The sequence below is a fragment of the Oryctolagus cuniculus genome, chromosome 7, assembly GCF_051225735.1.
Source record: "Oryctolagus cuniculus isolate XC-2025 breed Fujian yellow rabbit chromosome 7, ASM5122573v1, whole genome shotgun sequence".
Classification (NCBI taxonomy): Eukaryota; Metazoa; Chordata; class Mammalia; order Lagomorpha; family Leporidae; genus Oryctolagus; species Oryctolagus cuniculus.
The window spans coordinates 58,922,575-58,938,822 of NC_142873.1; the positions used below are offsets into that span (position 1 = coordinate 58,922,575).

At 57.7% G+C, this 16,248-nt stretch overlaps 1 protein-coding gene across 3 annotated transcripts in view; it reads left to right on the forward strand.

Moving 5' to 3' along the window:
* The first annotated feature begins 1,398 nt into the window (after positions 1 to 1,398).
* The window catches only part of KCND3 (potassium voltage-gated channel subfamily D member 3), a 232,754-nt gene continuing 217,904 nt past the window's right edge, over positions 1,399 to 16,248 (forward strand). For 2 of the 3 annotated variants that reach the window (XM_070076669.2, XM_070076670.2), the window contains exons 1-2: positions 1,399 to 1,538; positions 8,963 to 10,143. In XM_070076669.2, coding sequence (XP_069932770.1) covers positions 9,038 to 10,143 — 1,106 coding nt within the window. In that variant the 5' untranslated portion in view covers positions 1,399 to 1,538; positions 8,963 to 9,037. 3 annotated transcript variants of the gene reach the window in all.

Sequence of the window (16,248 nt, forward strand, 5' to 3'; positions counted from 1 at the left end):
GAGGCACGCTGCTGCCTCGCCTCCAGAGCGCCGGGCTGAGACATTGGAAAAGCCGGAGCCAGAGTCTGGACCAGGACTGCGCCCTCCACGCGCCGCCGAGCTGAGGGTGGGAGTCTTGGCCGGAGAGCCGCACCTGTGGGCACAGGTCCACCTCCCTCTCCCTATCCCGGGTCGAAGCACCAGGCACTAGGGATTTCTGAACATCAGGGAGGGTCCGAGGGGCAGGACCTACTCCAGGGAGAAAGGGGTCGGTTCCGGTGTGACGGCTTACGCTCCCAGGTCCAGACTCTTGGTTCTGGGCACTGGGTACACGTGGCGGGATAGGAGGGCGAGTCCCGACATCCCGGTGGTGCCCTGGGAGGGGAGCGCGGCTCTTACGTGGGGTAAAAGGTTGTGTGTCCCCTCCTTGGACCTCCGCAGCCTTGGCACTGGCAGTTGAGAGCCCAGGGTAAGCCGGGAACCTTGCGCGGTGGCAAGGTCCACCGAGCCAGGTGGCCCGTCTTGGCCTCCAGCAGGTGCTGCTGCCGCGTGGACAGCGGATGCGAAAGACACCCAGCTAGATGCACACACAACCTATGAGCACACTCGCCAGCGCTCCCTGCCACCACTCCCCGGGTCCCCAGCCACACACGCCCCCGAACTCACGCGCACGCCGCACTCCCCGCTGCTCGCCCAGCCCCCAGCCGAGCTCACCTTGCCACGCTCACCCCCGTGCCCACCCTCTCCGGCACACGCGCTCACACCCGCGTCGGCACACTCCGCCACCTCCAGGCACACCCTAGGATTCCTCCACTCGCCGGGGAGACGCGCCGGGCTCGGCCTCGTCTCCCCGCCCCCCCCCCGGCCCCCGCTCACGCGCGTGCCCCTCTACACACACACACACACACACACACACACACACACCCGCGCCCAGTCACTCCCCCTCGCACGCCCTCGCCCCAGGCACCCTCCCACGGCCAGGCTCCGGGTCCTCCTCCTCGCTTCCTCCGCGGCCAGGCGGCTCGGCGCTCTCCGGCGGGGCCTGGGGCCGCTCGGCCGGCGGGGATCGGAGGGAGCCGAGGGCGCAGCCTCGCCGCCTCCGCCGGACTCCGCTCTCCGCCCCGCCCGCGCCGCGCCCCCACCGCCTCCTCTGGAGAGGGGCCTGGGGAAAAGCAGCCCTCGGCCGGCCGGGCTCCGCTCCGCGCGGCGCCGGTGGTGGCGGCGGCTGCAGGGAGCGAGCGAGGGAGCCCGCGAGCCCGCGAGCCCGCGAGCGGAGTGGCGAAGCGGGGAGGGGACGCGCTGCCAAGCGGGGCTGGAGCGGCGGCGGCGGCGGCGGCGGCGGCGCGGGAGGGAGGGCCCCACGGACGGACGGACGCACGAACCGATCGAGCGAGGGAGGGCGCGAGCAAGACTTCGCCGGCGAGGAGGAGCTCTGCGAGCGGCGGCTGCTGGGCGCTTCCCCGCGCGCCTGGGCGCTCGGCGCCTCCGCGGCCCCCAGCTCGCGGCCGCAGCTCCCTCGCGCGCGCGGGGCGCGGGGCCTGGGGCTGGCTTCGCCGAAGGTAAGAAGGACGCGACCGAGCTCTCTGGAGCCAGCAAGTGCGAGGAGCGCGTCTCCCACGCCTGTTGCTCCAGCTGCCCACGCGGCACCCTCCCACTCCCGCGCCCGGGTGGGTGGGCGCTGGGTCGCCGGAAGGATTGGGGGTGGGGCCGGGGCCGTGGGGCGCAGGCAGCCGGCCCGGGGGTGTCGGTTCGCTCCGGCTGAGAAGCCACCTCCAGGCGGCGGAGGGGCTCTGAGAGGTTTGGGGGTGGGGGTGTGAACCCCTGTCCTCTTTCCATTGGCCGACCTGGCCTCGGGGTGCCCGCGGCGGTGCCCTGGGCTCTGCTGCAGGTGGCGGCGGCGGCTTGCTCCAGCCCCGCTGTTCCGGAGAGGAGAAGGAGAGCAATGGCTGAGTGGAAGGAAGCCGGGGGCGGTTTGGGGCGCTTCGCAAAGTTCTCCAGCCCGGCGAGCTTGGCCGTGTGCCTCCCAGAGGCTGGGGCCGGCGCCTGCGGTCCTCCCCGACGCCGCGTGCACGCCGGCCAGTTCTGGGGCAGGTCTCCAAGGGACCCCGGAGGCCGCTTCGGCCCTGGGGAGGGGGTTTCAAAGACAACTTTGCGAGGTGCTTACACTTGGGGCGGCGGACAGAAAGGTTTGGACAGAGAAGTTACCTGGAATCAACTAAATTCCTGCGCTTGCTTAGTGTGGACGTTGGAGACAAGTCCACGGTGCTCTTTCTCCCGGGCAGCCCCTGATGATAAGGCAGCAACAGGCTGAGGTTGCAGACCCCAGGATCTTAGAGCAGAGGGAGGGCGCTGCGTCTTTCCTAAGAGAGCACGAGGTGAACTTTCTCGGGGCCCTAGGCACAACGTGATGTTGCTAAGCCCCAGCTTGCGCGGCCGTGTTTTGCATGAATGTACGTGATGGTTTAATTCATGCCTTCTTGACCGTTACTTCAAGGGAGCCTGGATGTTTGATGTCTATAGAAAGGCTGCTGGGCGTGCGTGAATTCCACGCAAAGCGTGTGTACATCTCCCCATGTGGACATCCTGGCGCTGGGAGGGGAGTCAATGTTTCTCTTTTTCCTTGTCACTGTTTGAACGCAACAAGATGCAATACTCAAGGGACCCTCAGCAGAAGGTTAGCAGCATGTACCCAGCTGTAGGAAAGGAGTTTGGGAAAGTGTGTGTGTGTGTGTGTGTGTGTCCCGGGCCTGTGACCCACCGATCCACAACTTGCTTCATGATGTCAATGTTATGCCTGCTACCCAAATCCTGTGGACACAGAAGAAACCCCCAGGGCCATGGGAAGCCTCTGCTGCCCCCAGACCAGCCCCTTTCTGGGATAAGGGACGCCGTGCAATGTGAGATTGTGGGGAGTCTGTTTCCAGATGCTCTCCCCTGAGGTCATTGAAGGGCAGACCTTGGTGACGTGACACTTTTGCTGCGTGTGACACTTTTCCTGCCTCGCGTCCGTGCTCAGGGTAGGTGTCCGACCCCAGGACGGGCTGTCTGATCACTTTTTGGTCCTCTGCTCCCCAAACAGAAGCTCTTTAATAGTTGACTCGCTGCAGCAGAGCAAGATGGACTTCCCACTTGCAGTACTGTTTGCCTCTGTCATTTCGGAGCTCACCTGTTTGGGATGTCTCTTCCTCGGCTTCCCTCCCCCCTCCTCTTTCCCACTGTCAAACTCTTCTGCCAAAAACAAAAATAGCTTCTGATTTTTCATTTGTAAGGCGTCCACGTCCTAGTAAAACCTTGGCATCTGAGGCATGTGCAGTGCCATTGGCTGGAAATGGGGCCGCACTGTTGTGCCTGTTGCAGGAATTCACAGTCAGGCCGGCTCCGGGAGGTGTCGGTGCCTGTCAGGGCCGAGTGCTGTGACAGGAGCCATGGAGAAGCCCTACTTGAACCAGGTCAGGCCTGTGTGGTTGTGTGGTGGGCACGGCCAGTGTGGCCTTGGGCATGGTATCCCATTCAAACTCCAGGTGCTCTCTTTCTCTCACATGCACACATACACACAGAATCTTGATGGGGCAGTTGCCCTGCTTTGGGAACCTTTTCCAAGGGGGACAGGTTCTGAGCCTCTGGAGACAGCCTGGTGCCTGCTTGGCCCTCTTTAGAGAGATTGTGCTAGCTGGCACCGTGGCTCACTTGGCTAATCCTCTGCCATGCGGCGCCGGCACACCAGGTTCTAGTCCCGATTGGGGCGCCGGATTCTGTCTCGGTTGCCCCTCTTCCAGGCCAGCTCTCTGCTGTGGCCAGGGAGTGCAGTGGAGGATGGCCCAAGTGCTTGGGCCCTGCACCCCATGGGAGACCAGGAGAAGCACCTGGCTCCAGGCCTCGGATCAGCGCGGTGCGCCAGCTGCAGCGCGCCAGCCGCAGCGGCCATTGGAGGGTGAACCAACGGTAAAGGAAGACCTTTCTCTCTCTCTCTCTCTCTCTCTCTCTCTCTCACTGTCCACTCTGCCTGTCAAAAAATAAAAAAATTAAAAAAAGAGATTGTGCTGGATTAATGCATGAGGCAAAGCTTTGGCCTTGAGACCAGAGAACTTGACGATAAAGAAGAGATTTCTTTTGCCTTCTCCTTGTGTTCTCAAGTATCCCTATGTCAGTCGTGTGTTAAACACTCAGGGCCCTTGGAGAGAAGGAGATTGGTGGAGAGGAGAGGCTGGGGCCCAGCTTGGCAGGGGTAGGTCATGGCATTGAGACGGGACTCAGGGTGGAGCAGCCCCCGAGAATGGCCTGGGAAGGGCATCCTCCGGTTGGGGCACAGGGTGCCTGTTGAGTCAGCAGTCTTTTGCTCTTTGCCACTTGACACCTTCAAGATGTGTGACTCTGGGCCCCATTCCCGGACACCGCAGGGTTGTAAAGGCAGAGGTCCAGGGCCCAGCATCTGGGAGCCTGGCCCCCTCAACTCCCCAGAAGGGTAGGGTTCTGTGGTTTGGACAAGGCCTTGGATTGCCCTGGGTTCCAAGTGGTGCAGGTAACATTCCCAGTTCCGCAATGCCCAGAATTCCCTTTGCTGAGAAGAGGTGCAGGCTGACTATATCCGCACAACAACCAGCCCAGATACTGCCCACCTTGCATAGGCAACTGTCATGACAAGGGCTCCATGAGACCGGAGCTATAGCCTTGATGTCTTGGATCCAGCAGAATCAGGGATCATTTGAACCAGAAGATTCCTTGCCACTTTCTTGTCCAGTTCCCTCATTTTACAGTTGATGGCCCAAGGCCCAGAGGGTGACAATGATTTGCTTTCACAAGTTCAGGATCGATTGGAAACTGGAATGCAAGGCCTCCTGAGCCCTTGCTCCTGGCTGCCTGGGGAAGGCGGGAAGGGGAGTCTCTGCAGCCTGCTCTGTTTTGTCCGGAACATCAGTACTTGGCTATACATAGATCAGAAGAGCCATTTGGCAGGGAGCCAATCGGTGGTCTCTTTGAAAATCATCAGCTGCTGAATCCCAATGGAGGTAGCCACTTGGAAGGAAGCTCTCCGAGTCTCCCTCTCCTTACCTGTAACCTGTGTGCAGGAATGCCTGCATCATAGGGTTCTTACGGAAGTACATTAAATGTGCGTAAAAGGTACCTAGGACAGTGCCCAGAGTATTGTCAGTGCTTACTAAACATTAACTACACCCGAATTGCAATCATTGGTGACAGATGTTCAAATTGGGAGCTTGCTTTCCCGATTTCCCTTGCCCCGTGAAAATTCAAGCTGAGTGTGTGCTGAGGCACTATAACATCTCCTGGTCCTAAAGAGGCATAATTAGCTATAAGGGTAAATTTATTTTTCCGCCAGGCAGAGTTAGACAGTGAGAGAGAGAGACAGACAGAAAGGTCTTCCTTCTGTTGGTTCACTCCCCTAATGGCTGCTACAGCCGGTGCTGCACTGATCTGAAGCCAGGTGCTGGGTACTTCCTCCCGGTCTCCCATGCAGGTGCAGGGCCCAAGCACTTGGGCCATCATCCACTGCCCTCCCAGGCCACAGCAGAGAGCTGGACTGGAAGAGGAGCAACCGGGACTAGTACCCGGCGCCCCGATCGGGACTAGAACCTGGGGTGCGGGCACCGCAGGCGGAAGATTAGCCAAGTAAGCCACTGCACCGGCTGGGTAAATTTCTTAAAGATAACATGCAAGACATGTTACACGCACCATGGACTCCATTCTTTCCCCAGTCCCCTTGGTTCCCGGAATCAAGAAGTTGATCAGGTCTGTGTTTTTCTATTCTCTGAGTGGCGACACTTACGGGAAATGTCACTGTCATTTCTGCTGTCTCTGTGGCATCTAAATCAACCTTCCCTCATCAGATCAGAGGGACCTGTAGAGCATTTCCTGCCGCAAATGGAGGATACTCAGGCAGAGATCAACTCCCCGGGAACACCTGAGGATACAGAGTCAGAGCAGACACTCGGATGGGAGTCTTCTGATTCAGACTCGTCTTCAGAGGTTACTGTCTTTTCGGAGTGAGAAGGTTCACCCTTGACAGCCCCCGAAATACATGACCATAGCACGGATTAAAGTTCATGGGATTCAAATAGTACCATTAAGCTGGGGTTCCCGGTCAGAGCACCCCCTGATGAAATACCTTGTGCTACCTTGGAGGTCATGAGACAGAAGTTGAGGCCTCATGGCCTTTGCTCTTTTTTTGGTCATTTTTAACGATTTATTTTATTTATTTGAAAGGCAGAGTTACAGAAAGAGAGAGACGTATATAACTTCCATCTGCTGCTTCACTCCCTAAGTGGCTGCAACAGCCAAGGGTGGCTTAGGCCAAAGCCAGAAGCCAGGATCAATTTCCAGGCTCCAACATGGGTGCAGAAGCCCAAGCACTTGGGTCGTCCTCCGCTGCTTTCCCAGGCGCGTTAGCAGGGAGCTGGATCAGAAGTGGAGCAGCGGGGACTTGAATAGCACCCATATGTGGCTTATCCCGCTACGCCACAACACCGGCCCCATGGCCTTTGCTCTTAAAGAGCTTAGTCTAGGATGGGGACAAGCCAGGGAGTGGCTGGTTGCATTCTTGAATCCTCAGTGAGACTGCCTGGGTTTGCATCTCTTACAACACCATCATTACAATGCCTCATGCTGCAAAGCCAGACCGCCAGTGGTGTGTAGCCACAGGACTGCATGTCGGGTCCGCTGGGATGCTCCACGGAGCCTGCAGCACCGGGCCTGACATACAGTCAGTCCTCAGGAAGCTGCCTGAGGCAGAAGCCTTGCTCTGCTGCTTTGGAGTATTCAGATGGCTACATGTCACCTTACTTTTCCTTATCCACGAAATGGGGCACACAATGCACTCTTCTTTCTAGGGCTGCTGTGAGGATTAAATGAGATATCTGTGGTGGACGGCGGCATGCCTGGCAGAGTAAGTGTTCTGCAGTTGTTAGCCATTGTTGCTGATACACTGTGGATGGAGCATTTGTAATCCTGGACAGAGGGTGGCAGGGGCTAGAGCAGAGAGGCTGCCCACAGGGAGGAGACGGTCTCACAGTGAGGAGAGGAAGAGGCATGCCTCGAAAGGAGACCCCGCCAGGAAGGGTTAAAGGGGAGCATAGTCCTAGCAGGAGGAGGAATGGTCCAGAGGCATACACCCCACGGGCTGTCATTGAGCCAGTCCTTGGCCCTGCATTGGAGGCCGGGATGCATGCATGGGATCCTGGGCTGGCATGTTAGGCCAGGATCCATTTGTGGACCAAAGGAGTACGGACTTTGTTTTGTAGGCGGTGGGGCAAAACACAACCTGAACCTTGCTCTGGGGAAGGTTTCAGGGGATAAGGAAAAACTAGGTGGCAAGTGAGTGTTGGGGTCCAGCAGGCCAGTGGGAAGGGGCCCTGAGGGAGTCTGGGCCCTCACGGAGGCAGTAAGAGTGACCGTTCCCTTACTTGAAAGCTCTGTGGCTGGAACAGTGAAAAGACTGATCAAGGTGACGGGCCTGGGGTTAGGGATGCTGTGAGCCAAAAATGAAGAACAGCTTTTTGCAAGGAGATAGCTTCTGTGTAAGCCTGTCTGGCTTCAGAGGCATCAAGGTGGAAAAGTCCAGTGGCAGCTCAGGAGCCAGAGGAGGCAGAGATCTGGAAACCCTGAAAACTGGGAGTCGGGGACCGTGAAGCAGGGTTACAGGGTGAGATGAAGCTCAAATCCTGTTACAAGTTTTTGTGTAACAGAGGAGGAAATGCCAAGACTCACCTCTGTCTTATTTATTTAAACCCAGACTCAGGCCAACTGGATTCCAGAGGATCCCAGTAATTCCCAGTTGGGATTTGTTCTGTGTGATCCCTTTAGGATGAGTGAGAGGAGCGTGCCAGCCCCAGACTATTTCCCATTGCTGTTGCGTGTGTTTCTGTGTCTCTGCATGCCTTCCCACAGATGGCACACATTTGGGGAGTGTAGAGTCATTTCACTACCACCTTTAAAACGTTAACTCTGTTTCCCAAAGCCAAATATAATTCTCTGTGCCATTGTGCCTTGCATCCATGCAGGGCGTGGCGAAATGTAGACACAGTGTGGTTCAGAGAGCTGTGGGGGAAGGGACAAGGTGGTCCGGCTCTGGAGGAATGTCCCCAGGGTGGAGTGGGGACTAGGTGAGAGGCTGGCATGGCAAGGAGTAGTGTTGCATAACCACAGGGGGCCATGGCTGGTGGGCAAATGGTGGTGGGCGAGGACTCTATGGATGGCAATGTGGATCAGTTCCTTTTGGGGAGGGAGAGACAACGTGTGGACGGCAGTGAATCCAGACCCTGAGACCCTCTTCACCAATGGGAAGAGACCCTTCCTAGCCTTAGTCTTTCCCATGTCTTCCCACCATGGCTCGGAGAGGTGCACTTGGACATCTGGTGGACTCTTTGTGGGAGTTGGGGACAGAGCATCGCTATGCCCCAAGCCTCCTGTGGTCACCTGCAGTCTCAAGGAATGTTCCAGACAAGGGCCACTCCCTCCTCATCAGGGTAGAATGAAAGGAACGCACTTACCTGATCTCCCTCATCCACACCCCATTACTGATTACCCTGGTGGATGAAGAGTGAAATAAAAATTAGCATGTTTACCCCACTTTTAAATTCGTTTAATGAGAACTCATTTACCCACTCCCAATTTAAATCCATAATAACTCCATAACCTTTCAGAGCTGATGATTACCCGCGTCTTCCCAGGTCTTCCTGCGAAAGCGGCTTTCGCTGTGCACGCTCCTGAGCCCCTCGGAACTTGGCAATTTGTCAGCCTGTGGGCAACATTTGGCGGCCCCGCCTCCTTGCCGCTTGCTAGGCGCCCTCCCCATGCGGAGCTGGACGCGGATGAACTCGGCGCCCTCTCCACGGTGGTGGTGGTGGTTGCGCGCGCTGCTGCTGCACTGGCCTCGGGCACTTGGCACACGAGCCTGGCCTGTGCTGTCCCGTTTTGGTGGCCGCGGCAGCAGAACTGACCCCTTTCTCTGCTCTCTCCTCCCGCCCCCCAGGGGTCGCTGGACTGACTCCAAGCTGGTGTGCCGAGCGTCCGCGCAGCTGCTGGCGGCCGGAGCGCGGGAGTCAGCATGGCGGCCGGCGTCGCGGCCTGGCTGCCCTTTGCCCGGGCGGCGGCCATCGGGTGGATGCCGGTGGCTAACTGCCCCATGCCCCTGGCCCCGGCCGACAAGAGCAAGCGACAGGATGAGCTGATCGTGCTGAACGTGAGCGGGCGCCGCTTCCAGACGTGGAGGACCACACTGGAGCGCTACCCGGACACGCTGCTGGGCAGCACGGAGAAGGAGTTCTTCTTCAACGAGGACACCAAGGAGTACTTCTTCGACCGCGACCCCGAGGTCTTCCGCTGCGTGCTCAACTTCTACCGCACCGGCAAGCTGCACTACCCGCGCTACGAGTGCATCTCGGCCTACGACGACGAGCTGGCCTTCTACGGCATCCTGCCCGAGATCATTGGCGACTGCTGCTACGAGGAGTACAAGGACCGCAAGAGGGAGAACGCCGAGCGCCTCATGGACGACAACGACTCGGAGAACAACCAGGAGTCCATGCCGTCGCTCAGCTTCCGCCAGACCATGTGGCGCGCCTTCGAGAACCCCCACACCAGCACCCTGGCCCTGGTCTTCTACTACGTCACGGGCTTCTTCATCGCCGTCTCGGTCATCACCAACGTGGTGGAGACGGTGCCGTGCGGCACGGTGCCCGGGAGCAAGGAGCTGCCGTGCGGCGAGCGCTACTCGGTGGCCTTCTTCTGCCTGGACACGGCCTGCGTCATGATCTTCACCGTGGAATACCTGCTGCGGCTCTTCGCCGCGCCCAGCCGCTACCGCTTCATCCGCAGCGTCATGAGCATCATAGACGTGGTGGCCATCATGCCCTATTACATAGGTCTGGTCATGACCAACAACGAGGACGTGTCCGGGGCGTTCGTCACGCTGCGCGTCTTCCGCGTCTTCCGCATCTTCAAGTTCTCCCGCCACTCGCAGGGCCTGCGCATCCTGGGCTACACGCTCAAGAGCTGCGCCTCGGAGCTCGGCTTCCTCCTCTTCTCCCTCACCATGGCCATCATCATCTTCGCCACTGTGATGTTTTACGCCGAGAAGGGCTCCTCCGCCAGCAAGTTCACGAGCATCCCGGCCTCCTTTTGGTACACCATCGTCACCATGACCACCCTGGGGTAAGTCAGCGCCTGCGCGGTGCACCTGGGAGGTTGCAGGTGAGCCCGGGATGGGGAGGGAGTTAGGGATTCCAGGTAGGTTGCTGCAAAAGGAGAAAGCCCAGGAGGGATGGATCAGGGGCCTGAGGCTTTGAATCGAGTGTTTCTCTTTGGGGCAGGGCCTTGTGTGTTGTAGAACTTGACAACTGTGACCGCTCCTTCTTCCAGCCGCGCTCTGCTTGGGGCTGTGAAGTACCGGGGCAGGCGGCTGCATCATAACCTGCAGTGTGTATCCGGTGACCATGGGGAGGAAGAGGGCTGTGGGGAGAAGGGAGAGTGCTGTGAGGAGTGTGCAGGTGTCCACGGGCAGGGGATGCTTGCTTCGCGATTCTTCTCCGTATTGCATCCGAAGGCTGTTGTCTCTTTGGCCCGACTTTTCTCCTCTGCCTTGCCCGCAGAGGCTCCAGGGTTCCGTGGCTCTGAGCAGGCTTCCTCTAAGTGACTCTGCAACTGGGCTTTCTGCAGAGCAAGGCGCCTGGTTGGGTTTTTTCTCACCGCAGGGGGAGCAGGCTCCATCTCTCAGCCCGAGTTGGTGATTTAGTGACCCGGCCGACCTGGGTGACTGTGAGAAGGTCTGAGTGCAGTCAGACACAGGAGCAGGTGACAGGTGCTCAGAGCGGGGACGGGGGCCTCTGCCGGGTCCCTCGCTTCCAGGCCCCCTCTCCGGCGGAGGTCCCAGACCCCTATGCTTGGCCCCCCGGGTGAGGCAGGAGTCTCAGGAGGGGAGATGACAGCCTTCACCCTAACAGGGTCAGAGCCCATCAAAGCAGCTCGATGGAGACGTAGACTTCCTCGGGGTTGCTGCTTCCACCGCTGGGCGCCATCACGGCTGATGTAAAACCCTCTACAATTCACGAACTGGGCCTGTGTTTGCTTAGACCAGGAAGCGTTATATGGTGGATGGGGAATTCATGAAGCTTTTTATTTGGTCTTTGACAATTCAGTTGGTGGCATCCTGGTGATTAGATTTTTCCCTGGCCGCAGCCCCGTGGCGGTGGTGTCGGTTTTTCCATGGTGCTGTGTGCGCTTATTGAGAGTGACTGAGCAGGTGACAGGACCTTTTAAAATGATGGCATTTGTCATTCTGCCACACAGGAGGGGGAGGGAGGGACGGCGGTGTCCACATCATTTCCGAAGGCCACGCTTGCTCCCTTTGCCTCTCAGCTGTCTGACAACACGCGTCCTGCCCCTCCCTCCCACTGCAACACTTCCAGTAGCTGCTCACCCAGAGTCGGAGGAATGTGATTCTGACTCCCCGGTGCTTTCAGGTGCCCCTGGAAGGGACACACGACAGCAGAGGGACACCTCTGGCCTGCTGTGGGGAGAAAAACAGGGCACGTTGATGGCTATCAGCGTTAAACTGGGATCATCTCAGGAGATCAATGGGAACCTCGCTGGCCAGCTGCCCGTTACTTTTTATTATTAGTATAACAGCATATGGGTGTCTACTATGTGTCAGCAGTGTGCTAAGCACGTTGCATATATTATATCTTTAAGTCTTCACAGAACAGCCCTGCAAGGTAAGAAAAAGTCTGTACCCTTTAAACACGCAGAAGCAAGGCTCAGAGAGGGTAAGTACATTTTCTGTCATCACACAGCTGATAAGAGGCACGGCTGGTTTTCAGATAACAGTCTGGCTGCCTCCAGTGTCCTTACTGCTTTCATTCAGCCAGCCAACTTGATCCCACGCCTTCAGGAACCCTAGACAGAAGTCAGACTTCAGGGCTGTAACTTTTTTATTATGGCCTCTGGGTGTGATGTTCTGTCCTGGTCATTTTGCGAGTCAAGACAGCATCAGGCCAGGGAGTACAGCCTGCTGTGCTCTGTGCTAGGCACACAGCGTGTTATGAACAAAACACTTCCTTATGGCAGATACTGCCTTAGAAATGAGTGGTTGCTCAGAGCCAGAATCCGTGTTTTACTGCCACTGACGAAGCTGCTGTCTTCCTTTGGCATTCGTTCAAGAAGCGAGTCTGACACCAAGGGGCAGTCGGTCTTGACCTCAAACTTACTTTCTTGGAGATGGGGACAGGCTGAGCATGGCGAGGAAGCGCAGGCTGCCTGCGCTGGGGATGGCCATGCTCCCCTGGACCATGAGCCCCTAGCCTCCACCCTGGGCCAGAAACGAGCTTGCTTCCCCTTCCCTGCGCATCAGAAGGCCTGTGGGAGCACGACCAAATGGACAAGAAAGGGACCCTGAGCAGTGACTTCCCTGAGTTCAGAGGAGTAATAGGAAGGCAGCCTTTCTCTCCCCTTCCACCCCAGTGCTGCAGCTCCGTGCCGGATCAGGCTGCTTTGACTCTGACCTGAGTTGGCAGTCGGCACCATTACCAGGCTCGTTGCTTGGCTATACATAGCAGGTGCTTGGCAAAATGCTTTTTAATGGATGGGTCAGTGTAAATGGGGCGCCTTCTCCATTTGCTCGGCCTGATGCTGTTTTCGGTCCCCTCTAGACCTGCCCTCTCTCGGGGCTGGATCCAGGATTTGAGCCTGCAGCCCCTGCAGCCCCTGGAGCCCCCTTGGCCCTTGTGTTCTGCCCTTGCCTGGGCCCTTCGGAGAGAAGCGAGTGGCTTCTACTTGCTGTCTGATCCATCACCAGGCGTAACCTGCAGGACTGTGGGAATCTTCCAGCCTTTACTGGAGGTCTTGCTGGCCTGACCCTGCAAACCTTTCCCTCTCCCCTGGCTGGTTTCTGTTCTGACCGCATCACTGGCTGGTTGGAGACTTGTTCTACCGTTGCAGAAAGCCTTCTTTCTTTCTTACTGTTACACTGGCATTTGAGACACGGTCCAGCTGCCTCCAGCAGCTCCCCACAGACCCCCACCTCTTCCTCTCCGCAGACCCTCCCTGCCCTGCACTTTCCCTGAATTCCCACTTCTGGTGCGCAGAGAGGTTGCCCTCTGCTCATTGTAGAGCAAGACTGGCCGGCCGGCCGAGAGCCCATGTGCCCCGTGAAGGCATTTGCTCTTCCCGGCTCTGGTTGCCATCTCTGCTTTCCCGGCACCTTGCTGATGAGTTACTCAGGTATCCTCCAGCGAGGGATCTCCCAGAGCCAATTATTACCGTTTATTTAATATCTCAAAATACCTTAAGCACGGAAGAGCGGTAGCAGCCCGACCGCTGTCAGGGCTGGATGATGGCTTTCCCGCATGTTCTCCGACGCTGGTGGGCCCCGTGCTTCCCACCCAGGTTTCCCGGGTGCCCCGTTGACAATTGTGTTCCCAACTGCACCATTCAGGATTAATTTCTGTGCTTGTAATTGATACTATAAATAAAATAAATCCGCAATTATCTCAGTTAACAGAGGGAAGGGCTAACACAGAAACTTCCAGTATTAAGTAACACCAACGGAACTGTATGGAGATGTGTTCTATGATGTAAACGACTCGAAGCAGACTTTCCTGTGTGGTTTTCCTTGGGATCACAGTGGGCCCCGACTGCATAAGTCGGGCTGGGGAGGAAGCTCCGGTGGGGGCGTGGGAAGCATGAGTGAGGAGAGCCTTAGGAGCCCGTGGCCAAGGAGCGCCAGCTGCGATGTGGATGCCCCTTGGTCCTCTGGGCTTGGGGAAGTCACAGGGCAGTGCCAGCTGCTGCCCTGTCGGCTCAGTGACAGAGTTGAGACCAGCAGCCCAAGTGTCACCTCGTGCTCTGAGATGAGAGAGTTTGACAGTGCCCCAAATCACTTTCAACAAAAACAGAATCTATTTTCCCTTCTTCCAAGCACGAAGCAGCCTCCAGGTGATTTGCATTTCCCTTTAAAATATAATCCTGGAAGGGCCTGCCTGAGGTTCCAGGAGGCCTGGAGCCTGGCCTGCGAGATCAATACAGGCAGCCACAGAATGGGGCATTGGGGCTCCCCCCAGGGCCCCAGCCTGGTTTTTGTTAACCCTTCAGTTCCCAAAGTCTCTGCCCTCATCCACTGCCTCCAGGACTCATCAGCTCCCCTCCCAACACCCAAGTATCTTGTCCTGAGACATTGGCCAGCAGTTCCTCCTGCATGGTGGGTCTCCTGCCCACGGGACTCTGATCGTGGGATACTTAACTGGGAACAAGTGACATCCAAGTTTTTTCTTTGTGGACATTTCCTAACTGACAATTCTCTGATGCCAAAATTCCCGAGAGAGGATGCAGACCTGTGTTCCTTTGTTTGTTCAACATTTACTGAGTGCCTACTGTGTGCCTGGCAGTGCAGAAGGCTCTGTGGGTCCACAGACACTGTGATCACACATCAGCCCAACATAAGGCACCTGCTCAGTTCTTCTCTTTTGAACCGGAGCACGCTTCCCACTGTTCCTGAGAACACCCCCTGCCCCACATAATCTCATCCAGGAACTGGGTACCCCCTCCTGCCTCCCATCACAGCCCTTGCATTCCTCTTTCTTGCCATTGCCACATCTTGTTAGCCTGAGCTGCTTGTGGTTCTCTCCTGCAGGTTGTGAGCCCTCTGATGGCAGATCTCCAATCCAGAGATCATTGCACGTTTCATGCCTAGCCCAGGGCTGGGCTGTGGTGGGCCTCAGTAAACATTCATCCAGCCACTCGGCTTGGTTGGCACCCTGGCTTCCCCAGCTTCAGTTATAGCCACACTGTCATGTCGGAGGGCATTTGTGGGCAGGGAAGGAGTAAGGAGGCCAAGCAGGGTGTGTGGCAGTTCTGACTTCAGCTGTAGCAGGCTGGGGGCCTCTTCTCTTCTCCTCTCTTCTTTTTTTTAAGATTATTTATTTGAGAGGCAGAGTTACAGAGAGAGAGAGAGGAAGAGTCAGAGACAGGTCTTCCATCCACTGGTTCATTCCCCAAATGGCTGCAACGGCCAGAGCTGGGCTGATCCGAAGCCAGGAGCCAGGAGCTTCTTCCAGGTCTCCAACGTGGGTGCAGGGACCCAAGCACTTGGGCCATCTTCTGCTGTTTTCCCAGGCCACAGCAGAGAGCTGGATTGGAAGAGGAGTAGCCGGGACTCGAACTAGTGCCCATATGGGAAGCTGGCACTGCAGGCGGAAGCTTAGCCCACTGTGCCACTGTGCTGGCCCCATGGGGGCTTTCTTGCGGAGGATCTTTGTCACTGCTTTTGGCTATTTGACCATGCGGCTCCCCTCCCCATGACGCTCCCCTTCATTCAGCAGATAGCTGCTGAGTCCCCAGTAGGCGTTGGGACTACAGGGCTGAAGAAAGCACTCTCTGATCTTGTGGAGCTTTTGCCCTGGTGGATGGGACCAGACAGTGAACAGATCAACAAGCAGGTGCATCAAGCCAGACTACAGAGAACAGTGAAGCCTAATGTGACAGATAGGGAGTGCTGAGTGTGGGGGCCGAGCGGACCAAGGGACACCAAGCGCACGGGGAGGGCCTCTTAGAACAGGTGGAATTTGGGCAGAGTCCTGAGGGAAACTGGTGAGCTTGGGGGAACAGCGTTCCAGGAAGAGAACACACAGAGGCCTTCAGGCAGCAGGGCCTGGGGGTACTGTTCTGGGAACAGCAAGAGTCCCAGTGATTGAGCCCCGTGAGCGGGGGCAGAGGAGAACTGGGAGGCCAGAGAGGTAACGGAGGGAGCCACTCATGCAGACTCTGCCGTAGGAAGGGTTTTAGGGCTCCGGAGCTGTCCAAGGAGCACCTAGCTGCTGGGTAGTATCCGTGTTACTCACGGGAGCTGAGGGTGGCGGCAGGGGAGGTGGGAGAAGGGTGAGACTCTGCACATACTGGAGGGTTGGGGTGTCAGGAGCTTTCCCAGGAAGCTCTGGCTGGTCCTGCTCCCGCCCAGCAGGCTGAGAACTTCCGTGGCTCCGCCAGCAGCAGGGCACGGCATTGAAGGCACAGCCAGGAGGGCCTTCTCCACCAGGCACTGGGAGAGGCTTCCAGGCAGCCGAGAGCTCACTGAGCAGTGAGCGAGCCCAGAGAGCCTGAGCTGCAGCACGGGCACCTCACAGAAGGCCTGGCGCTGGGAGCTGGGAGCAGACGAGGAGCACCGCACCTGCCTGGAACTTGCCTTTCACCGCAGGCACCGAGATGGGCACCTGGCGAGGGGTGGGGCTTGTGCTCACTGCCATGAGCGGGACCCAGGCGCCACGCTAA